Below are 25844 nucleotides of genomic sequence, written 5' to 3'. Positions count from 1 at the left end.
CAAAGTGAGACACCTATGACTGCGCTACTTGGGTAGCTCCTCCAACTTTACCTGCTAAAAAAAAAAAAAAAAAAAAAAAAAATGGGTGAAATGAAGTATAGCTTTCAACTGCTACGTTTAATTACAACACCACTACAAATCCCGTCTATCACACACCTCACCACTAACAACCGATCATGCGGGGCAAGCAAACTTGCATCAAAAAGAGAGGAAGAGAAAAACCCCACAAAATTAGCATCCTAGTTGCATCGAATGGCTCCATTAACCAAACTTGCATATAACGAAAATCTAACCTGTAGAGAGAAGTGCATCAGGAGGGCTGACTGTTGTCACCTGGTCAGAGCAGCCAGGAGGCATAGCTCGCTTCATCAAGCGACCCCAAGTGGCCACATTGATGTTCATTTGTGTTGGCCGGAGAAAGTTCTTTCCTGTAAGACAGCACGCATTTTAATGTTATTAGCAATTGATTATTAAATGTGTGCATCTAGCACTCTTTGCATCATGAGGGAAAGAAAAGAAAGAGAGCCACAACAGATATGCTTACGGAAGAAACGCTTCAACATATCTGCAGACAAAAGTAGTGAGACCTTGTTCAACATTAGTGTTGCACATTGCCCAAAAACACAAGAGTAGCAATGCACCATTCACTACTGAGAAGTGGAAAAAACAGTCACCACTGTCATCATCAGCAGCAGCAGCCTGTTTTATGTCCAGTGCAGGATGAAGGCCTCTACCTGCTATCTCCAATTACCCCTGTCCTGCGCCAACCGAATCCAACTAGCGCCTGCGAATTTCCTAATTTCACTGCTCCACCTAGTCTTCTGCCAGCCTCGACTACGTTTCCCTTCTATTGGTATCCATTCTGTAACCCTAATGGTCCAATGGTTATTTAACCGGCGCATTACATGACCTGCCCAGCTCCATTTTTTTCTCTTGATGTCAATTAGAATATCGTTTATATCCGTTTGCTCTCTGATCCAAACCGCTCTTTCTGTCTCTTAACGTTATGTCTAACATTCTTCATTCCATCCCCCTTTGCACGGTCCTGAACATGTTTTCGAGCTTCTTTGACTTCATGTTTCTGCCCCATATGTCAGCACAGGTAGAATGCATTGATTGTACACCTTTCTTTTTAACGATAATGGTAAACTTTTTCAAGCATTATGTTCAAGCAGGTTTTTCAAGCATTATGTCTCCTCTATCTTTGATTAAATGGACTGGTATTCCATCTTCTTCTGCCGCTTTTCCCAGTTTCATGTCTTGCAAGGCACTTCAAACTTCATAGCTAGTTATAGAAGGAGCCTCTGTAATCTGTTCATTACTACTTCAAATAGAGGTATCGTGGCTGCTTTGGGTACTGAACAGGTCAGTATAGAATTCTTCCGCTGCTTTAACTACATCTTCGAGATTGCTGATGATGATGAACAAACGTCAATGCTGTCAAAATCAAGATTACCAATTCAAACAGCAAAATGTGGCACACTGGATAAGTGGAGTAGTTCTGACAAGATTTCACCAAAAATGTAAAAATGCTCAGTGACAAAAAATTAGAACATTTGCTTCACTGACCATACGACCATCTTTACACAGCCATGAAAACTATCCCTGTGGGTACAATTCTGCTTAACTACTTAACAAGTATACAGTAAAAGCTAGTTAAACCAGATTTTATGAGATTGGCAAAAACGTCTGCATGAGCCACATTCATACTGGGATATCCAAAGATCAAGTGCCACCTACTGACATATTCAGCAAAACATCATCCACCATTTTGCCTACAAACTGGCAAAACATAACGGCTCACTGCATAGCTGCTGCTTTTGCCTGCTGTGTAAACTGCTATGCACACAGCTAGGGAGCCATGTCAATGCCAGCAACAAGCTAAGACTTTTTTCAGCAATGGGTGCAGTAAAATAAAAACATGGTGCATGTAAAACAGTTGTCGACACATTCGATGTAGGAGCAACATTTTACTTCAGGTCTCATTCCCTTGTGCCTGGGTGTTTGCTATATCATGCATAATAATGTCCCTTAAAATATTTTTCCTGTATTATTTTCAAGGGAGATTAGCGTGAATTTGCACTCGAGGACAACCTACTTGCATACAAAAAAGTGTGAAAATTTTGCGAGTTACAGTACAACTTCGTTTATACGTTCTGGGAAAAAAAATGCAGGAAAAAACGTACTAACTGAGAAAACGTACAATCCGAAGTCACTAAAAAATCCAGCAGACTCAAATGTAGCTGATTTCTATGTAAAGCAAAGCATTGCCCAAATTGCTGTAGCATGAGACATGCCAACCTGCCCTGATCTGGTGGCACCCGAGCAGTCCAAAACGCACATCGTCTATTTTATTGCTTTGGCAAGCTCATGTTCACACTCCTCGAATTCGGCCTAGGTGAGCAGCTTCTTCGGGTAGAGCATTCTGGCAGGAAGTTTTGACGTGCCTACTTGGTAAGAATAGCTGCTAAACGAGACACTGACGTGCTTCGAGCCAGTGGAGCCCAAGCAGCCTGGGAAGAGCTTTGTCGTCATAAGACGGCAATGGGGAACCGAACTGAAATCAAACGGGTGGGCAACACCGGAGTACGATGCCACAATGCCAGGAGAACAAGTCATGAAACTTACTTTGAGTCACCTGCATTAGGCCTGCATTAGGAAATGGCAGCACATTTGGGTTGTCTATTAAAAGAATGCAATATGCTTCCTATGCCACATGTGCTGTGAAAAAGATGGTGAAGATTATCGCAATAAGGTTGGCGGCAATACCTGCGAATGGCGAAGTGCAACAACCTGTGAGATTTGATCGTACGGGAAGAGGAAATCGAGTGTGTGGCAGCATTTTTACGAGACACAGGCTGGCAAGTGCAGCTTCCCCGCATGCCTCGGACCTTTTCTTGATCTCATGGGATCTAGCGGCCCACAAACATACCATACAATCACAATTTGGTGATATACTCAACGTTGGTGCTGAAAGATTGTGCACTGCATTCCCATACTAATAAAAAGACCAGAAACCGCGTACACTAGTACAAGGTCACGTAATAGGTCACCTATGAATCTGCATGATTTTGCCACGTGGGGTGCCAAAGGTCATATTTAACGACTTCTAGTGAAGATTTAGAAATTTAAATCCACGTTTAATGAGAAAAGCAGGGCTCGTTTTAGCCAATACGATAGACTATCTTTCCACCAACGGGGTTATCTCGATTCATGGTCTGATCAGTTGTCTGTCCTTTGAAATGAATGGTACGAGTGCACTGTGGTGAGGTGGTCAGGCTGTGGGAGGAGTGCGCGCACTTTCAGTATCCTCCTTATACTACGCTTGAATAAAAAATTATGCAGATCCCATGCACTGTGGGAATTGATGTAAGCGAAGCTTTCAGTGCTGGATGCTTTGATTGACAATATTTAACAGTGATTTTGAGGGCTAAAGCCTAATTTCTTCAACGTTTAGTCTAACAGGAGAGTGGTGAGTTGATGTTAAACGTTACCTTGCGCGCACCACTGCTGTTTGTCTGCATAGTACACAGAACACACAGGGAGAGATGTTTGCTTAAGGCTTTATTGTGCGCCATACCTTTGAGAGGGTTCAGCGTTGTCATTTCGTCACATGGCACATCGCATTGTGGCAGAAGTATAAAACTTGAATTAGATTATGGTGCTGTACGTGCCAAAACCACACTCGTATTGTGAGACAAGCCGTGGTGGCGAAACTCCGGATTAATTTTGACACCGTCATGTTCTTTAAACGCGTCCCAAAATCTAAGTGCACTTGCGTTTTCTGTTTCGCCCCCGTCGAAATGCGGTTGCCACAAAGCTAATGCGGCGGGCACAGAACTATTGATTTGACAACTGACTGCTTCCGTATTGTCTCCTGGACTCTGCGGTGCGTTTTAACCCTTTCAGGGTCAATGACGTAAATATACGGCACCGCAAACAAGTCCAAAATGGTCAATGCCATATATTTAAGGCACCATTTGTACATACGAAAGTCTGTACAACTCCCCTGCCCCCGACGCAGTGTGCGCGACAGCAGCAGCCCACAGCAGCAGTGGGAAAGCCAAAGAAGAGGCAAAGAAAGCTTTACCTTGGAACAAGCATGTGTTGCATTTTCAACTGCAAATGTTGGTACTGGGAAATTGTACAAAATGGGATCGTATCAACAACGTTCTACTGTACTTACACGTTACATGATTTGTGAGCCATAATAGATATGCAACAAATAAAAGTTAACATGCAGTGCAATCTCAGTACAAAGGCATTTTGGCACCTCACAGCCATCTTCATGCAGCTGCCATGACTACAAATCAATCTTAAGACTTATGCACAGCAGTAGAATGCCACACTCATAAAGCTGCCATAACAAGCCCGCTTCTGCATACATAAAGTACCACTGCCAATAACAGTGCTGTTGGCATGTCTCAATACGGAGATGAGTATACTATGGTTGTAAACGAAAGACTTTGCTACATGCGGAAAGGTGGCAATTTCCAAGCCACTGTGGTGTGTGACCAGGGCAACAAGGACTGTATGGTGTTTCATTTTATATGTCAACCTTGTGGGGATGCGCGATTCTCGCGCGTCCCCTGATGTTTTTCCCGCATAGCGCGTCTCCTGTAATCCGGTTTTGCCGCGTGGCCTGCGTGATGCCCGCGGCGGTCGATGTGGTTGAAGCGCAGTGCGGGAGAAGGCGCGAGTGTTGCGCTGCTAACGCCGCCCACAGGTGGGGTTACTTGGGCGCCGGGAGACAAGGCGCTTCCTCTTTCCCGGCGGGCCGGGGAACAGCGTGGACGTCCCGCGTGCGCGTCGACCCATGCTTCTGCGAGACCGCCTCGCGTGGCCGGCTTCGAACGCGCCACCGTTGACGTGACCGTACACGCGAACGACCAGGCGTTGGGATCCAGCATGGGGCGAACATATTCGCTCGCTATCCGGTCGCGGTGAGTCGGACTTCTAGATTTGTCGCGCGCCCATCGGCATGTTTTGTGGATAGTAACTAGGCTAGCAGGCATTGATCTATGAAAGGTGCCCTTGTGATTGTTTGCACTACTGTGTTGTCGTTCCTTTGTCCCAAGAGCACGGTGAGAACCCCACAACCTGTACACTTCCATCTTTGAACAAACCGTGCAGTATGAATGATAAGGGGTCAACCAACAAGAAGCCACATGTCTAGATAGATATGATGAGTCTACTGGTGTATATAGTGATAAGGAATAGTGTTCTCAAATACCTCGCGCACCAGGTACACATGCTGGTGCTTTGAAATAGTTCAGGTGTCCACCCCGAGTGAGACAGTTTTGGTGTACATGGCAAAATATGTTAAAATAAAGAAACATTGGGCTTTGGAGGGGACATAGAGCTTCCTCTTTGTAGGCGAGTTTTTCGGTGTCGGCATCTCTTCTGTGCACATCACTTTTACTATACAGTGCTTCGGTGGTGCATGGTGGCGGAATCTATGAAAAATAACAACGGCATGGGTCGAGAGCCAACAGCGACGTTCTCGTGGATAGCTCATAGGTGACAACTGATGAACTGATGGCAGAATGGTTAATTTTGAGGCTTTCATTATAACAAAGTTTCAGATTAAGAAACAATTTGCTGCAGTCTCCTGAAGTTTATTATATCGAGATTTCACTATATAATGAAGGCACCTTTGTGATCGATGCGGCTTCATGATAATAAGGGTTGTGTGAATTAAGAACACCACCATGGGCAGACACAATCACTCTTACGCACTTTGGTTTTTGGGACCACATCTGCAAACTACTGAAGCCTCAGAGTACATGTATGGAAAGTTCAGCACCTACAATCGCAGATGGATTTTTCAGACTCCAAAAATTCCGACCTCATGGATATTCCGAACTTTATAAATCCACCGTCAAGGTTCCCACAGAGCTAATACATTTTCCAACTGATTTTGCGGACGAAATTAGGCCCCAAGTTAAGTTTACCAGACTAAATCGATTCATTCTGAGCCACAATACCAGATTTCGAAGGGCTGCTATGTTGGATTTTCCATTGGCTTGGCCAGGCTTGGTTTCCAGTAGCCCACTTTAAGATTGGGAGGCATGTGCCATCCTCCCGTTCAGGAGGCCATGCCCAATCTTCCTTGGCTGACAAAATGCTCCAGGGGACGCCACTTTTTTTTTTTTAATCCTTTTCCGTCGGCACTATCGTCATAATCACTTGCTGCGGGATCCGCTATTACAGCGAAGCTGTGTATGGCTAGTCCATTTGTCTGCCTGTCGGTCAACTGTACGTCAAAAACTCCTCCAGCGCAACCCCATGCACATGCAAAAAAAAGGGGGGGAGGGGGGGAAGAGAGGCGCATGATTAGCCAACACCACCTAGATAGCGCAAGGCCTGTTTACTCCAATCCATGACATAACGCTACCTGGCCCAAAATTTCCATTGACAAGGCTGGCAAGATGAAAGTGGTGACGTCCAAATCACCGTTGCCTATTCGGGAGCTTCTCCATTAGATTCTATGGCAGTCAGGCCAGGTAGCATGACGCCATGGATCGGACTGAAAAGGCCTCGTGCTATCTACCGTATATGCGGAATATAGGTCGAGGTGGAATATAGGTCCACCCCCTTATGTTGAAGCAAAGAAGTCAACATAAAAATTATAAGGCACAAAACTTTATTTTATTTAGTGGTGCCGCCAGACTCATCACCTGCTCATTCGTCTGAGCTGTCTGAACTCTCGTTCACATGTCACATGTACATGGATGCCTTTTGCGGGCACTTGACCGCACGTGTGAAGCAGGCACTCCGCGACAGGAGGACGGAATGTACAACATGTCATCCTCGGTGCTGTCCAAGGAGTTGCTAATGCAACACTTCTTGAATGCCCGCACCACCATATCGTCGGGCAGTGAGCGCCAAGCCTGCGACACCCATGTGGCCACAGTGGCGAGAGGTGGCCTGCGCAGCCGGCTGATTGGGGTCGTTGGGTTGTCGCCGGCCATTCACTGATTATATTGTTCACGGACACGGTCTTTAAAGGGCTTGTTGAGCACGACGTCCAGAGGCTGAAGTGTTGAGGTAATGCCTCCCGGAATGACGGTGAGTTCCGTCCTCCTGTCGCGGAGTGCCTGCTTCACACGTGCGGTCAAGTGCTCGCAAAAGGCATCCAAGACCAGCATGCTCGGACACCGCAGGAGTGCGCTGGGTCGCCGATTATAGACGGTCTTAATCCAATTGAGCATGAGGGCCTCGTCCATATAGCCCTTTTCATTCACGCGAACGACAACATCCCACGGGAAAGCCTCTTTCGGCGTCCGACGCCAAGGGGGCGATAACGATGCGGATGCCGAAAAGCCTGCACTCCTACATGTTGCCAGACGACTATTCATGTTGTGCCAAGGGCCGGTATATAAGTCGAGGGGTGACCTTTTAGTAATATTTTTTTGAAAAAACCTCGACCTATATTCCACACTATACGGTAGGTGGTGTTGGATTAGCTGCGCCAATAGCGACGGTGTTGCCCTCTGCTGCAGCTGAGCACATGCGTCATACGTAGTCTTTAGGAGCAGGCAGCTGTCGATCAGCAACGCTGCGATCAGAAGCGGGAACGAGCTCGTCTACGCCATGCTGATGCTGCAGCCCGGGCACAAGAACAAACTCGTGCAGCTGAGCGCAATCAGCAACCGTGTACCGAGGATCCGGCAGTCTACCATGCAGTCGTTTAATGAACAGTCGGGATTAACCCAGTGATAAACACTGGGGCCGAACATTTCAGCTTCACTGGTTAACCATCTGTATGGAGTGCTTGGGCAGTGATTTTTATGATTATTTTGAAAAATTTTTAAATCATGTTTCAGTCGCCATTCTGCCTATGGTGTGTCCACAGAGCAAGTGTGTCTCCGAGATGATGTCGCATCTTTGTGTGTGTTTGTGTGGCTTCGCATTCGTGTGCTCCACTCAACCTCCTGTGCCTTGGCGAGAGCCAACTGGTGCGAAGAAACGTGGCTCATTTCTCGACAACATCCCATTGTGATCAACATTCATTGTGATCTCCACCGACAGAGATCGCCAACATGGTGACAATCTCGTCAACTGTATACGGAGATGACGTCACACGCACACGTCAAAGCAAGTCTCATTGCCTATGAGCCAGGGAATTTAATATTAAAGATTCTTTAAAGCCTCTGCAAGTCTAATACATAGCCTGGGGGGTGGGGGGGGGGGTTGAATGAATTTCTTTTACTGTTCAATTTTACGGACAATTTTTCCACCGACGCGAGGTCCGGAAAATCGGTCGGCAACTGTACAATACCGAAGCGTCAACAATTTGAGGAACTAATTCTTGCCTTTAGGCTAGCTGGCATTGCTCCATACAAGGTGCAATACATGCCCTGTTTATGCATGTGCACTCTGCACGGTCATTTCCTTTGTTGTCAAGAACACAGCCCACTGGGGTTAGCTAGCACATGTGATCACAGGTTAGAATCGGCAGTTTACATGACCAGAGTTTTCTTACAATGCGAGCTTTTCTACGTCACAATTTACCATATCAGCCAAACTGCTCATCGACAATGCATTAAAATACAGTAGAACCTCACTGATATGATCCAGTTATGTACAATTTCCCAGTACCAATGTTTGAGATATAGAACATAAAATATGACATAATACATTTGTGCTTTTTTAAATTATATTCTTAATACCCATCTATATGTTCCCGGAAAACAGAATCTCTCAATACCAACATTCAGAGTTGCATGCAATCGAAAACAGCAGCCACCCAAGGCAGCAGCTTCGTGGCAATACTTGCTCACTCATCTTTCAGTGCGCACTCAGTTTCCTAATCTGGTACAGTAAAACCTCATTAAACCGTACCCACTCAAACAGTAGTTTCCAGCAGTAAAGTCAAATCCCCGACTCAGCGGCCATTGAACTTAATATGTTTTGTATCTGCATAAACCGTAGCAGCTTATTGCGTACATATCGGTTAACACGTAGTGTTTCCACTTTTTGGCGCGCAAACACGGCGGTGCTTCGTCTCCATCGGGTAGCCCGGTAGAACAAGCCTCAGAGATCCGAACGGCCTCCAAGCACCCTGTGCGTTTGCGCATGAAGCCACATTAACATCAACATCATTTCGGCGCCTTCCCAGAGAGCGTTGTGGCGTTGTGTAAGTGAGGACTCGCGTAATGGCGAAGCTCAGATAAAAATGACGCCAGGTGCTCAGCATAGAAGAAAAATTAGACATTGTTCGTGCCGTCGAACGTGACACGAAGAAGTCGGCGCTGGCACGCAACATGGGTCTACTGTTGACTACAGTGTGTGGCATTTAGAATGTGAAGTTGCTCGGCAGCGCTGCTGAGACCACGAAGAGATGTCGGCTGTGAGGGTTCGACTTTTTGTCATCGTTGTTCTGTTTTGCAGAAGTGTCGCCCAGCAACAGTGATAAGGATGACACAGAAACTGACAGCACAGGCGATTCAGGCCCGACAGTGGCAGAAGCTGCGCATTACGTCAGCCTCACGAATGAAATCGTTGCGACGAGAACAGACGAGAACCCTGCAATGAAAAGGTGCCCCGCGGCTTCTGCAATGCTGCCGCGCCTGCGCACGGAGAATATGCAACACTAATGAGGAATCTGCAATGCGAGTGTTTGCCGAGAAGAGGGGGCTGGTATAAAAGCTGGCTCGCAGCTTCAGTAAGTTCGAGGCCACTTTCGTCGCTGCTAGGCTGCCACGGCATCAAACGAAAATAACACCTTTGTCGCGCGAAGTAAGTAAATACTGCATGTTTTTTCCCCTTTCATCACACTCTCTCTTCCGTTTTTGACAGGTAAGTGGGCGATTTCATGCTATTTCGGTTAAGCAGTACTACCGTTTAGTACGTACCTTTTCCGAGCGCTGGCCAACTACGGTTTAACGAGGTTTCACTGTACCAGCAAATATCTTCCAACGTCACTGCATGTTGCATTCACAGCTATCGCCACCAACCCTAGTGTGGTAAGCATCTTCACCTATCGATTTCAGAGCGCGTGAGGCACAAGGCCACTGGAAGCATAATGCACACTTTTATTAGGCAATGGCTCGAACATGCCGCCGTTCGCGAAGTGAGTGTCATGTTTCGCTCTGGCAGCATTGTAGGCATCATATACCAGCGTAGCTCACCAGCTCGATTTCTTTTCAGTTTCCTACAGCCGTCTTAAAAGACTACGCAATAAGAAAATTACGATGCATGTCTTGGGTTGCTTGGTCCCACTAGCTCGACGCACACGCATTGGCGTTTGTGCTGGTACGATTCGTGATGAGTGGCATGTCAAAACTTCCCACCAAAATTCTCCGCTCGAAGAAGCTGCTGACCCAGGATGAAATTGAGGACTGCAAACGTAAGCTTGTCAAAGCCGCAAGAATGACAAGTCTTGTTTCTGGCCACTCAGGTGCAACAATTCACATAGACGTCAAGTACAGTTGAGTGTCAAATTTTTTAGAACTGCAGATTTTACATTTTCAAGATTAGTATGCTTTTTCCCACTTTTAATTTTTTTGTGAATACAGCAGCACAAGGAGGTGCACAATGTTTATAGGACATCTCATATGAGAATAATTGTATAAAATATACTTTTATAAAATTCATACTGTCAGATCAAGCAATACTTCAAAAATAATTTACCTTTGTGAATAAAAAGCTTTCGCTGTCGCTGTAGACGAGGTTTTCTTGAGATCATTGGGTTCAGGAACTTAATCTGAAAAAAGCCAGTGGGAAGATACTATTAAAATCTAAACCCTTAAATCTTTATACAAATGCACATAAATAATGTAAGAACAGTTGGTCACCTTATGCGGTTGGCCAGCAATCGAACCATAAAACCACACAAGCCTTGCACAGCATCTTTTTCTTCAATATTTCAAACTTACTTTTTGCATAAGTCTATTGTTCTCAACCTATTTAAAAATCGGCATTTTACCATATGCAGCTTCAACTGCCAAAAGAAATACAGTCAAACCTTGTTACAATAAAACGGTTTATATTGAACTAATGGGTATGAAATGGCAGTAATAATTTTCCTAGAAATTTCCATGAAAGCACATGCATTAAAACACCATTTAAACTACAAAATAATTCCTAAAATGGATATAACAAGAAATTTTTTGGTTAAGGTAGTAACGATTTACTGATTGTTCCGCACAAATTAGGCAGAAATTTGGTGGTCTAACGCAGCAGTTGAACACTCCCACAAGCTGTCAGTGGCTAAGCCCATGCTCTACCGCTGCTGCCTCACTGCTGCACTCTACTAACGCAGCTGACTTACAGTGTCTCCTGCACTTTGTACACCATATGAACTGTAGAGTGGGTTAAAGATTTAAATTAGGTTTTGGGGTTTCAGGTGCCAAAATACCATAGTGAGGGACTAATTTTGACCACCTGGGGTTCTTTAACATGCACCCAATGCACGATACATGAGCGTTTTTGAATTTCGCCCCCATCAATATGTGGCCGCCGCAGCCGAGATTCCATCCCACCCTATCGGCAATGCAATGCCAAAGCCATTACGTCACCATGGCGGGTGCTGGAGTGTGTGGCTTGCGGTATGTGGAGGAAGGATGCTTCAGAGCAGGGGTTCTCAAACATGTTGGTTCCAAGGAACCCTGCTAAGCTCCATGAAGCGCCAAGGAAACCTCCTCCTCTACCCTCCCCCCCCCACCCCCCCACCCATAACCGAAAGGCTAGGGGTAGCGTGCAACACGTTAGCCTGCCCAACACAGTAGCCTGCCCAACACCACCATTGGTGTTGGGCAGGCTACTTTGACGGCGAGGTGCAACCCACGTGGTCCAAACTGGGGGCTATTGTTATGAGCCAAGACAAGACAGCATCGCAAACAAGGCATACCGATAAAGAATGACAGCAAGATAAAAATTGTACTCAATGACAGTTTTCAGTGTTTATCTCAAGGGGACATTCGTAACATTTCATCACAAAAAGTATTAGAATTAGTGCAAACTCTATTTTGAGTACAGTAAAACATCCGTTAATTCAGATTTTACGGGACCAAAAATTATGCCAGAATCAACCGAATGTCAAATTATCGAGGGCATCAAGAAAACAATAAACAGTGCTTACTATATTGTTACGTAGGAAGATGCAGACGAAAAGCTATATACAAGTATTCACAAGGAAATACGCCGCACTTGGCCAAGAGGCAACAGCCCGCGCTAGCCTCTAATCATCGTCGTCATCTTCACACTGCTCACCTCTTCGCGATCGCAAATACAGTTCCGTAGCACTACCCCCGGTGGCAAGAGTGCCGTCCCGGAGCGACTAAAGGCCAGACTCGGAAGCAGTGTAGTAGGCCTTGAGCCTACTGACGTGCACGACATTACTAGGTGCCAGAGGAGGGGACGAGGTTGAACTCACAGGAGCAATTTCATACCTTACAAGCGTCGCCTGGCGCAGCACGCGGTAGGGCCCTGTGTATCGCAAAAGGAGCTTCTCTGAAAGTCTGACGTGACGAGAGGGCAACCACAGGAACATGAGCGCACCAGGCGAAAACTGTACATCACGATGGCGGACGTTGGACTAACGCTGCTGAGTGGTTTGCGAGGCCGTCAGTCGAGCACGGGCAAGCTGGCGTGCATGGTCAGCGAGGGCGATGGCGTCGCGCGCATACTCGCTTGTTGAGATCGCAGCAGAAGGAAGTTCTGTATCTAGGGGCAAGGTCGGTTTGCGACCATGCAGTAAATAAAATGGAGAAAATCCGGCGGTGTCGTGCCAGGAAGAATTGTACGCAAATGTGACATAAGGAAGGGCAATGTCCCAGTCGTGGTGGTCCTTGGAAACGTACTTGGACAACACATCAGTAAGAGTATGGTTTAACCACTCTGTCAAGCCATTGGTTTGAGGATAGTATGAGGTAGTCAGCTTGTGTTGAATGGAGCAGGAATGCACAATGTCAGCAATAACTTTCGAGAGGAAGTTATGAACACGGTCAGTAAGCAGCTGTTGCGGGGCGCCATGAAGCAAGATAATGTCACGCAAGAGAAAGTCTGCGACGTCAGTAGCGCAACTGGTAGGGAGAGCTTGCGTAATAGCGTATCGGGTGGCGTAATCACTTGCGATGGCTACCCATTTGTTCCCAGAGGATGACGTGGGAAAGGGACCGAGGAGGTGTAATCCAACACGAAAGAACGGTTCCACAGGGACGGTGATCGGTTGGAGATGACCGGCAGGTGGCACCTGAGGTGTTTTCCGACGCTGGCAGGGATCACAGGCAGCAACATAGCGTCGGACGGAGCGAGCGAGACCAGGCCAATAGAAGCAGCGGCGGACGCGGCCGCACGTGCGGGTTACCCCAAGATGTCCTGCAGTGGGTGCGTCATGCATCTCAAAGAGCAGTCTGTCATAGATGTTTTGGCACGACAAGAAGAAGATCAGAGCCGTCAGGGAGGAAGTTCCTTCGGTACAGAATGCCGCCCTGGAGGACATATCAGTGAACGGATGCGTCGGTAGGTGTAGAGCGCAGACGCTCGATGAGTGCTCGCAGCAATAGGCCTTGGTACTGCTTATCAGCGATGTTAGCAAAGGCAGACACAGAGAAAATGCCGTTGGCGGTACTACTGTCGGCGTCGGCAGGCTTGTCGACCGGGTAGTGAGACAGGCAGTCAGCGTCCTTGTGTACGAATATTCGTGGAGGCTCAAGGCCCAGGGACCAAGTCTTCCTGTAGGATCTTTTCGTGAGCATAACCAGCAAAGTGTGTGATGGTCTGTGACAACGGAAAAGGGTCGGCCATATAAGTATGGGCGGAATTTCGCAACTGCCCAAACTAGGTAGGGCCAGACACTCGCGCTCAGTGATGGAATAGTTGCGCTCCGCAGGTGAGAGGAGCCTGCTGGCGTAAGCGATAACACGGTCAAGGCCGCGCTGGCATTGTGCCAGTACTGCACGAATTCCATGACTGCTGGCATCAGTACGGACTTCAGTAGGCGCAGGAGGATCAAAATGGGCCAGAACGGGAGGTGTTGTGAGAAGGTCGATTAGATGTGAGAACGAAGGCCTCGCTATCGCCCCACTGGAAAGGGGCGTCTTTTTTCAAAAGCTCGGTTAGTGGTCGTGCTATGGCCGCGAAATTTTTCACGAAACGGCAGAAGTACGAACAAAGGCTGATGAAGCTGCGCACATCCTTGACACACTTCAGAACAGGGAAGTATGTAACAGCATGGATCTTGCCTGGGTCCAGTTGCACTCCATTCGCGACAACGAAATGACCAAGGACAGTAATCCGGCGACGGCCGAATTGGCACTTCAATGCGTTGAGTTGCACACCGGCTCGACGATCACGATCGACGATCGACGTCCAGGACTGTCGAGAGGCGCTCGAGGTGTGTAGCGAACGTTGGAGAGAATACTATAATGTCGTCCAAGTAGCACAGGCACGTGGACCATTTGAAACAGTGAAGAAGGAAGTCCATCATGCGTTCAAAAGTTACATAGACCGAATGGCATCACTTTGAATTGATAAAAACCGTCGCGTGTTACAAAAGCAGTCTTCTCGCAGTCGAGATCGTCCACGGCAATCTGCCAGTAGCCGGAGCGAAGGTCAATAGAGGAGAAGTAGCGAGCACCGTGGAGGCAGTCAAGGGCGTCATCAATCCGAGGTAGGGGATACACGTCCTTTTTGGTAACCCTATTAAGGTGCCGATAATCCACGCAAAAGTGCCATGAGCCATCCTTCTTTTTTACCAGTACAACAGGTGACGCCCACGGACTACATGAGGGTACAATAATGTTCTTGGCAAGCATTTTGTGAACTTCGGCATGAATAACAACGCTCAGCCAGTGACACTCGATACGGGCGGGGATGAATAGGAGGGGCAGGAAGAGCTTGGAGGTCTGTGATCTGTCTGTGCAGATCACAGACCTCCAAGCGGCCAAATGTTAAACATCGCACCAATGCGATGTTTAACAGTTGCAGTTTGGGCCAAAGGACGATCGTTAAAGTAAAAAATGTTGTGATAGGAAAACGGAATGCGGTAGAGCTCACGAGCGTGCTCGGACAGCATGTCGGGCGCAATCATTTTCTGTAAGTTGGCGATGGTACAAGTTGCCAACTGCGATGGTAGAGGAGGATCGGCTGAATTGTCGTCTACTGCGATAGATGCTACTGAGTGATCCTCGAATGAACAAAGCTGGGCCAGAGACATCCCGCGTGGCAGCACTTGTGTCGTCAAGCCAATATTGACCACTGGCAGGCAGACGCAATTCACCATAATAGATAAAACTGTATGAGGTACTGTTGTGCCATTACCACAAGCCCGGATTCCGAATCTGCAAAATGCAGAATTTATCCTGCGAGTGCCCAAATTCTCCCGTGACAAGTCAGGATGCTGAGCTGTCAGGCAGCGGTGTCCTGCGGAGAAGCATCGGCGGGCAACGTGTTCAGACGTGTCAGCAAGTGCCAGACAGCCCGGCGCCGCACCTCCCTTTTCCTGGGGGTCACGGCGCGCGCGAACTTTGAACCGGGTGGCCAGCGCGGTCGCTGGTTGGACCTCTTGGACGACCGCCGAGTGCTGACTTTGTATTAGGCCGTTTGAGTGACAATGGTTCCTCGGGGATTATAAAAGCCGTGACGCGCGGCCTGAAAAACCGGATCCGCCGACCCACCGGGAGACAGTGTGGCTCCCGACTGGGGTGAGATGTGTCACGCGTTTTCGCCGGACGTCGCCGTGCGGGAACAGTCGCGTTTGCTGTGAGATCTCGGCCCCAGTGCTGACCCGTTCATGTCCTGTATAATGACCTGTATATAGTGTATAAAGTCCCTTTTGTTATTCTCATCGACGCCTGGCTCGGAGTCTTCGCTACCAACGCTCTGTCACGAAACGGGTGACGAGCGCTACGGGACCACAAAGTCGTAATCGTGGTGCAGCGGTGCAAAGTCGTAACAGTGGATGGCAGCTACGGGATTGACCGGCATCGGCTACCTCGGCGCGGTGAGTGCCTGAAGTTTACCTCAAACACCAGACTTTCTCTGACACAGGTTATAGTAGCTTAGGGAAGGATTTGGTGTTGCATTGTGTTAACCTTGTGTGTTTCAAGCCTAGTGAGAGTGTTTTGAAAACCAGGGGATGCTGAGGGGGTAAACAGGGCAGTGTGTGAAATACTTGCATATGTCTTACTAGTAGCATTATAGTAGCGTACGGCAGGTATATTCAAAAAGGGTAAACAGCAGGAGGACAGTGTGAACGATGGAGAAGTACAAGGTCAAGGAACTTCTCCAAATTTGTGAGGAGTTGGGCATTGAGTTGGGCTCAACCAAAAGAAAGAATGCGATCCTTGAGGTCATGAGGACTGGGGACGTAACGGCTGAGGAAGCCGAAGAGGCCTGGGCGGATATCCATGAACATCGGGAAAGGCAGGCAGAAAAGGAACGTTGCGAGGAGGAAAGGAAAGTGAAGGAGCGTCGTGAGCACGAGCTTAAAATGAAAGAGTTGGAGACCCGAAATAGCTCGCCGGCGCCTAGTCTCACTTCTAACGGTCCAAGAATACGCGATCAACTTCCACCCTTTGTCGTCGGAGAGGATATGGCCAAATACCTCGTGAAATTTGAGCACGTGTGCGAACGGAATAGCATTGAGCGATCCCTCTGGGCACAAAATCTGTTAGCCTTGCTTCCTGGGGAGGCATCAGACGTAATAACTTGCTTATCGAAAGAGGCGTTTGAGAGCTACAGTGATGTGAAGGAAGCGCTACTGCGGAAGTACAAATTGTCGCCCGAAGCTTTCCGGCAGAGGTTCCGGTATGCAAAAAAGGGCAAGGAGTCGAATGTTGACTTCGCGTTTCGTCAAAAAGCCGACCTGGTGGAATGGCTGAAGGGCGAAGAGGTTTACGATGACCGCGACAAAATCGTTGAATGCATTGCGTTGGAGCAGTATTACCGTTACATTGATGAGGAGGTCAGGCTCTGGCTGCAAGATAGGCTAAAGGAGGTTAAGCTAAACAAGGCAGCAGAGTTAGCGGAAGAGTATTACACCCGCCGCAGCTTGCACAGCAAGGCAGTGCGCGTAGAAAAAGCAGACAGGAGAGATGGGTTTTCCGGAAAGCCCGAAAAACGGAAATGTTACAATTGCAAAAAGCAAGGGCACATCGCTGCTAACTGCTCAAAGAAAATTGCTTTTGCAACAAAACAGCGAAACGATACGACGCGTTCTTTTGAAAAACGGAAACGGTTAACCTGCTACAATTGCAAAAAGCAAGGGCACATCGCTGCGAGCTGCCCAGAGAAAATTGCTTTTGCAACAATACAGGAAACTCACAAAAACATACGTCTATTGGAGCCCTATGTGCAGGAAATTAAGGTAAACGGTAAGAAGTGCCGTGCACTTCGGGACTCTGCAGCAACTATGGACGATGTTCACCCGTCTTTCGTCTCCTCGAGTGATTTTACGGGAGAGTGCGCTAGGATACGGCAAGTGGCTGAGGAGGAGAGTGTCTGTTTACCGATCGCAGCGGTTATCATTGAAGGAGAGTTTGGGAAACTTAACACAGAAGCCGCTGTGTCTGCCGCCCTCCCGGAGCACTTTTCCTACCTCTTCTCAAATAACTCGGAGCAGCTGCTGAAGGATCAGGGCAAATCATTCTTTGTCGACGTGGCGTACATGGCGCTCACGCGATCCAAAGTGCTCCCGCTGTCGAGGGAACTTGACTTTGCGTCGGTGAGCGAAAGGCGGTGCGGCACACGGACTGATCAAGGTAACTTGAGTGGCGAGCAGTCACGGGAGAGGCAGAGCTCGGAGGCTGGCCTAGGCGAGCGGGTTCTGGAAGTGAGTGGGAGTGACATGTGCAGTGCTAGCCGCGATATAGACGCGACGCCGCAATTAGGCGATGCGGGCTCCACACTCGCTCTGGTTTCCGCCAGCTGGCAGGAGCAGGCGGCAGTTGAAAGAGAAACTCTGATTCGCGGGCAACAGGAAGACTGTTCACTAGCCGATCTGAGGAAGAGCGTCAAACGGGGAGTGAAAAAAAAGAGGGTTTCATTTGGCAAGGAATCTGGCTTATTGTACCGCCGCTACACGGATAAGCAGGGTCGCAAATATAAGCAGCTTCGGATTCCGCGAAAATATCGCCGGGAAAAATGAATGACCTCATTTGCTTCCTCAGTAGTATGTTTCCGGTCCAAGTGATTTCAAGGGGACCATTCTATTTGTCGTTATTATTGCTGATTATTAATTGTTTCTATTTTGGTGTGTTGTTAAATTGAAAACTGGTTGTTTGAGCCTTGTGTGCTAGATCGTACACCTGCCTCTTGTTGCAGCGGGAGCAAAAGGGGGATAGCAATTTAGTTAGGTTGATTTGGATTATGGCCTTGTCTGGTGTTTGACGGGACACAGAGGGCACTTGTTCGTGTTGGGTGTTGCCTTTTGGCGGTCGGTTTTGCAAGCTGCAGAACGACCAACCGGGACCAGTGGCGAGAAGCAAGGGCTTAGGAACGATCCGAGCGGAGCTGGTCGAGGTGCCTTGGCGACAACGCGGTGAGCAGAGCTCCTGTAAGGGCGAGTCGGACCTGGGCACGTGAAGTTACCAGGCGTCCCGACACTGGACGTGAACTTGGACGAGCCTGACGAACGTGCGTGCCTGGCATCCGAGCCACGTGGAGGCAGCTCGTCTTCCCGGCGCCTTATCTGAGGGCGGGGATGCTGTTGTGCCATTACCACAAGCCCGGATTCCGAATCTGCAAAATGCAGAATTTATCCTGCGAGTGCCCAAATTCTCCCGTGACAAGTCAGGATGCTGAGCTGTCAGGCAGCGGTGTCCTGCGGAGAAGCATCGGCGGGCAACGTGTTCAGACGTGTCAGCAAGTGCCAGACAGCCCGGCGCCGCACCTCCCTTTTCCTGGGGGTCACGGCGCGCGCGAACTTTGAACCGGGTGGCCAGCGCGGTCGCTGGTTGGACCTCTCGGACGACCGCCGAGTGCTGACTTTGTATTGGGACGTTTGAGTGACAATGGTTCCTCGGGGATTATAAAAGCCGTGACGCGCGGCCTGAAAAACCGGATCCGCCGACCCACCGGGAGACAGTGTCGCTCCCGACTGGGGTGAGATGTGTCACGCGTTTTCGCCGGATGTCGCAGTGCGGGAACAGTCGCGTTTGCTGTGAGATCTCGGCCCCAGTGCCGACCTGTTCATGTCCTGTATAATGACCTGTATATAGTGTATAAAGTCCCTTTTGTTATTCTCATCGACGCCTGGCTCGGAGTCTTCGCTACCAATGCTCTGTCACGAAACGGGTGACGAGCGCTACGGGACCACAAAGTCGTAATCGTGGTGCAGCGGTGCAAAGTCGTAACAGTACTGTGATCCCGTGTGTAAGGAGGACGCCTTGCATAGGAGCCGCGATGTAGTGCCTGTCGGGGACTGGTGGGGATGACACTAAGTCAACGTAAGTCAGTGCCGAAGGTGGCAAGCGAACGAAGTCGACGGAACTGAGGCGACTAGGGTGTGGTTCAGCGGGATCCAGAACAGGCAGGACACGGTGAAGAGTACTGGCAGAACAATCGATGAGAGCAGAATGTGCGGAGAGGAAGTCTAAGCCGAGGATGATATCGTGGGGACAGTGGGCAACGACTGTGAATAGCACGAGTGGAGTGCTTGGCGAAGGAGACGCGGGCGGCACACATACCAATTATGGGGGCTGTTCCGCCGTCGGCGACACGGACAACAGACGTCGTGGTAGGCGTGATTATTTTCTTGAGCCGGTTACGAAGGCCAGCGCTCATTACCAACAAATGAGCCCAAGTGTCTATAAGAGCAGATACAGAAACACTGTCGACTTGCACGTCAAGAAGGTTCAAATGAGTGGGCAACGTCAGCAGAGGATTTGGCGGCGTAGGGAGCAATGCAGCGTCACCTCGAGGCGCTGCATCGTCTAGTTTTCCGGCTGGGAGTGGCGTCCGAAGGGAGTCGGCGAATAGGAGCGACGGAGCTGAAGAGAGCGAGATTGTCGTCGTTGGGGCGAAGGCGAACGAGAATAGGGGCGGTTCGGCGCAGGAGAATCAGTGGCTGCATTATCGGAGAGTGCGGCATAGGGACGAGCAGGGCCACCTGGGGGGGGGCGAGAGTAGGCAGTATAAAGTAGACCGGGTCAGGGAACTCCAGCGACTGCGACAGTGCCGAGAAATTGGCACTGTCGCGGATTTCTGACTGCGACCACCGTCCACTGCGAAGCTCAGTGACGAGGTACAGGGAACGCCTACCTCCACCAGATATGTTATGCAGGAAGACGCAGACGAAAAGCTATATGCAAGTATATTTACAAGAAAATATGCCGCACTTGGCCAAGAGGCAACAGCCCGCGCTAGCCTCTAATCGCCCTCGTCGTCTTCACACTGCTCGCCTCTTCGTGATCGCAAATACTGTTCCATAGCAGTATCAACCCACTTTTATTTACAGAATGACCCAGCAAATTGTTTCTATTTTGCATAAGCACACTGCAGAACCTACAATTCTCGTCATCGCTTGCCTGATTAGCACTCACAGTGGCGAAGGCCTTGCGACTTCCTTTGCAGCGCGGCCACAGCACGCGTCTTCATCTGAGACATGTTTTACAATACCATGCACACATCTCCATTATTTCCGTCCACTGTGATGTAACCGGTGCTCTTCATCTTCGACAGCTTTGCACAGAGTCAAAGTGAAACTATGGTTTGCTGCAACCACTGCGGACGAAACCGCCGCCGCTATCGACGCAATCATGGATGGCGACCTTGCAGTTCTGAAGGCAGGCGGCCAACGAACGTGCCAAGTAGAAATGAAACTACCATTTGTTGCAACAAATGCAAACGAAAGCGCTGTGGTTATCAATGCAGTCTTGGATGGCGACTACATTTTGAAGGCATGCGGCCGATGTGCACACCGAGTCGAAACGAAACTACTGTTTACCGCAACCACGGTAGTTATCGATGCGATCATGCATAGGGACTATGCAGTTATGAAGGCATGCGGCCAGCTGCCAACGCAGTCTTACGTGCGGCAACAAACGCAAGAATAATGGCGGCGAGGAGTTACGGAGTCGCCATCTATCGGAAGCGCCTCGCTGGCGTAGTACGAGGGATCACGTGGCACGCTCCTCATAGGTTTTGCTGTCAGCGCTCACTGAAAACACCACGCGCGAGCTCTGCCGGACATTCCTGTAAGTACTTTCGAAACGAGAGAAGTTTCTTACTGTCTAAATAATAATCTTGGGCAAACTGAAAGCACACAATCGTTTACAGATGCTATCTCTTTACCGAATACGTACAGTGAATGCCACTGCGCGCGGTCGCCGCGATGGAGTCTCCCGAACCGGCTTCTTGCGTGAAAGGTAGGTAAACGCTGAGAGCAAACTATGTGAAATAAGTTCTTATAGTGTTTGTATAACTAAATGGAGCGTAATAGAACGAAGCCTCAATGCAGCGATCGCGCAGATTCCCAGCGACCGGCGCGTCTGGATGCTTGTCCGCGGGCGCGTTTTCGCACCGTGCCATGAGCTTTAGGCCGCAGAATATGAGCATTTGACAGTATACAAGCAACCATTGTTGCGTGGGCGCTATCAGAGCTGTTCAAAAATAATTTCATTGTAAAGACTTCGACGCCTATGTGCCGTCGCGACGATTCAATCTTTTTTTTTCTTCTAAATTCTTTGACCTTTCAATACTATTTCTCGAGTTGTATCGCACTGCATGTTTATCGGTGCTCTCAGCGTGCAATTTCCCCCTGCTCCTTTTTTGTAATCCAGTGCATTAATTCATAACACAAACATGACTATATGCCATGCTTTTTTTTAAATGTGCTTCTTACCGCTGCCTTTTCACTCCACTGAACTTGCCAGTATCTATAGCATCGACAAGTTCATACACCAAACCGTCATGACATTAGACAGGCAGCGGACTCGGGCGAGCGTCTCAGTGTGCGTTTTCAGAACATCGCAGACCGGGCGCCGTAGCAGAAATCTTCCTCGCGTCTGTGCTTGCTGCATACCCGAGTTGCAGCCGATGACTGTTTGCCGGTTTTATGTTTCGCGAGCCAAGCTTCACGCAGCTTCTTATCCTGCGGCTACGTGTGAATAAGGCTGACACCGGCCTCCGTTACGTGCGTCCGGCCCTGCGGCACCGAGCAGTAGCCTACCATGTTGCGCGCCTTCAAAGGCAGCCACTACCTATTGTAGTGCTTTCAAGCGTTGTAAAGGAGACACTTGAAGCGGGAAAATTTCGCCACTAAATGAGAACCGCAGCGTTCGAGGGAATTTAAACTCGTTTTCAGCTCCCTTCGGCGCGCCCGAAGCAGCCAACGCGGCCGCTATGTCCACGTGATCCCTCCTAGCACGTCACGCCGACGGTGGCGCCAGCTTTCCCAGTGGTGGAGCTCGAGGCCAATAGGCTTAAGGGCTCAATTAGGCATGAAGCGTTCTGGCATTGCTTTGAGTCACGTATCACGTACCATTTCCGCGGATGACAATGGCAATGCAGGCTCTGCTGTTTCATTTCGGTTGGACACTAGCACTGTTTTTGCTCTTTTGCGTCGCGCATTTGCAGTGCTCTGCATTCGCCGAGCTACTGCACTAGAACCAGTTGGGTTGTGCTAACTTTTAATCCTCCGACGTACACATCAGCGCGCACGCCAGCGGCTCCTATCTACGAATGGTAGAAATGCACATGGCTCGCCGTCTTAGCTACTTGGCAAGCACGAAACCAGGGAAAATTTATCAGTGGCTCGCGGAACCCTGAGGAAGAGCCTGCTGAACCCCTGGGTTCCACAACCACTTTGAGAACTCATGCTTCAGTGCATCCTGCACTGTTTACCCACAGCCACTACAAATTATTTCAAATGCACAGTGAAAGGGTTTTTCACGTTCTGGGAACCATATAATGATCCATTTCATTTTCCATTCTCTTCACCCTTCCATATAGACTGACAAAACTATGCTACCACTGTCACTGCGATCAGCCACTTGGCAGAATGAGTGCCAGGTATTCGATTGTTACAAAATATGACCTCTGCTTTCATATTTTCGGCAATCACATGGCTTATCAGCGTTTCATGAATGTGCTGGCAGAGCATTTCAAGCATATGACTTCGTGCAACACTTGTTGCCAAACGGCAGCATAATAAAAGCTTTTTTTTGTTGTAGTTTAGAAGCGTCCGCTCGCACACTGCTGCGAACAAAAACAGCGCAATGTCTCACTTTGTTGTCCAGTTTCTTGCACTGTTTTTGTTCTTAGCATTATGTATCAACTATCAAGACAGCAAACTCTCCTAAAGAAATCAGAAGCTTGCAGCATTCCATCAGCATGCTCCTGAAACTCTAGTACTTTACGCACATGACATCGGGGAAGACCGAAATCTCGGACACCTTACAGGGCATTGTGCAATAAATCGACCTCGCACTACACGACTGTCTGCTACTTGCTGCAGTGGCTTAGCGGCTACGGTGTTGCACTGATAAGCATGAGATCATCGGATCAAATCCCAGCTGCGGTGGCCACATTTCGATGGGGCGAAATACAAGAATGCCCATGTCTCATGCATAGGGGGCACATTAAAGATCCCCTGGTGCTAGTGAGCTAGTGTCGAACAAAAGAGTGATATCTTCATATTGAAATGTCACCAGCATGGTTGTTGGCCATGTCGTTGGCGCTCCACAGAACCGACACTAGCAAAGCCTAGTCGACCTAGTGGTCGCCAATGACAATTCCGTGCATGTATTGATTGTATTTTCGTCTATCTGTAGTAAAAGCGTGATAATGGTTGATATAGGGGCTATGATTTTTGTAGCGATGCTTTCCGCTCGATTCTATACCACTCTTATTATACACTGTTCATGGCCGGCTGATCCCGTTGATAATGAGTGCGGAGCATCGTTCAGCTGACCAGAAAAAGAAAAAAGGACGGAAGGTATTGCTAGAAAATCGTGACCACTGAATGTCTAGGCCAAGGGCAAGTGCATGTGTGCACAGAAACATGTGTTGACAAACCTAGGCCATATTCTTGGACAAACACTTTCTAAAGATACTTTCATTTTCACGATATTTCGCGTGGCTAGCACCAGACTCATTCATGGGCTGCAGCATTTCCACACTGCGACAAAATCGATTGCTTGGCACTATGCCAAGAATACTATCGCTTGCAGACGCCGATGAATCTTGCACTATAGTCAGGTGAAATTTGAAGGTATTTCCCGAAAGTGACGCTCCGAGAACAGAGTACACCTTTTTTGACCAATTGTAGAATAAGGTCACTTATTTTTGGGTGAGTTTGGTATTTCGGACTCCTCATAATTCAGATGTTTCGGCAGTCCCCGTTGAGTCCGTATTAATGGTCGGCGACTATAGAATACAAGAAAATGAAAGCCCCTGTCACCTCCAAGGAGCAGAATGGGCACCATTTTCTGACATCCGAACATTTTTCTTTTTTTTTTACATCACAGTCAGCATTTCACTTTCAAGCTACGCCTTCACCACATGTAATAAGAGCAGCACATGTGCATTTCGTCATCATCAGCCTATTTTATGTTCAGTGCAGGACAAAGATCTCTCTCAGAGATATGCCGTCTTTCGCCAGCCGACGCCATTTTATGCCTGCAAATTTCTTAATTACACTATCTAATTTTCTGCCGTCCTCGACTATGCTTCCCTTCTCTTGGCACCCATTTTAGAACTCTAACAGACCACCAGTTACCCACCCTATGCATTACATGGCCTGTCCAGCTCCAACTTTTTTTCTTAATGTCTACTAGAATATTGGCTACCACTGTTTGCCCTCTAATCCACACCGCTGTCTTCCCAGCTCTTAACATTACGCCTAACATTTCTTGCTCCATTGCTCGTTGCACAGTCGTTAACTTCTTAAGCTCTTCATTTCCTTCCCAAGTTTCTGGCCCATATTTTATTACAGGCACAATGCAAAGATTGTACACTTTTCAAGGATAGCGCCAAGCTGCCAGTCATGACGCAATAATACCTGCTGTATGCTCTCCAACCCATTTTCATTCTTCCGTAAATTTTTTGTCATCACGGTCCCCTGCAAGTAAATGGCCTAGACAACCCTACTCTTGCACAGATTCTGAGGCTGACTGCTAATCATGGATTCTTGTTCTCTTGCCAAATTATTGAACATTACCTTTGTCTTCTGAATATTAATCTTCAACTTTACTTTTACACTATGTCGGCTAAGATCCTCAATTATTTGTTGCAAGTCATCTGCAGACTTCAGGCTGCAGAGATAGTTGATCCTCACTTCTAGTGCTTCCCAGTATACCGCACTGAATAATTCTAAGCATACAGTGAGCAGCATTGAAGAGACTTATTCCCAACTAATTTAATAAAAACCAAATTAAAATATGAACACCTACCTCTGCAAAGAGAAGTCCCTTAGGTTCCAGATGGAGAGCCATGCCATGCCTGTCATCATCAATAAACTCTTCCAGCCGGAGAAACTTCACAGCACACATGCCACGCCAATCTTTCCAGTATACCTGGATCTCCAGTTCTCGAGACTGCACAACCATTTGGAGACAAGGCCCGATAATAAAATAACATGCTTAATACCAGTGTGATTACTTTCTCTTAGTATCACTTTTCATAACAGTCAGACTTTCTCGATCACAAAATAATGCAAGGAACACTTATGCAAAAATGAATAAATGTTCCTCAGCAGAGGGACTGGGTTTTGGCACAGCTTGATGACGGTCTCAATGGAATGAAATACAGTAATTGACAAATAGGAGAAGCAGGGCAAAGTGCGCCTTATAAATGATACTACGGAACTGTGTCAAGCCATACAGGCGTTAAAATATCCTTAGCCTGATGCGTTACAGTTAAAGAAAAAGAAACTGATCCAGGAGCGTTTATTG

At 48.2% G+C, this 25844-nt stretch overlaps 1 protein-coding gene across 4 annotated transcripts in view; it reads right to left on the bottom strand.

Annotated features, from left to right (window-relative positions):
* Window positions 1-25844, bottom strand: part of Pkn (serine/threonine-protein kinase N) — a 135228-nt gene that overhangs the window by 57833 nt on the left and 51551 nt on the right. For 3 of the 4 annotated variants that reach the window (XM_065436713.1, XM_065436711.1, XM_065436712.1), the window contains 4 exons: window positions 25344-25487; window positions 10639-10711; window positions 545-565; window positions 294-428 (listed from right to left, as the gene is read on the bottom strand). In XM_065436713.1, the coding sequence (XP_065292785.1) occupies window positions 294-428; window positions 545-565; window positions 10639-10711; window positions 25344-25487 (373 nt within the window). The remainder of the gene's footprint in view (window positions 1-293; window positions 429-544; window positions 566-10638; window positions 10712-25343; window positions 25488-25844) is intronic. The other variant, XM_065436714.1, reaches the window with a different exon arrangement.

The sequence above is a fragment of the Dermacentor albipictus genome, chromosome 1, assembly GCF_038994185.2.
Source record: "Dermacentor albipictus isolate Rhodes 1998 colony chromosome 1, USDA_Dalb.pri_finalv2, whole genome shotgun sequence".
NCBI classification, from domain to species: Eukaryota; Metazoa; Arthropoda; class Arachnida; order Ixodida; family Ixodidae; genus Dermacentor; species Dermacentor albipictus.
The sequence above is the reverse complement of the archived record's forward strand: the minus strand, read 5'-3'. Positions and strand labels throughout refer to the sequence as shown.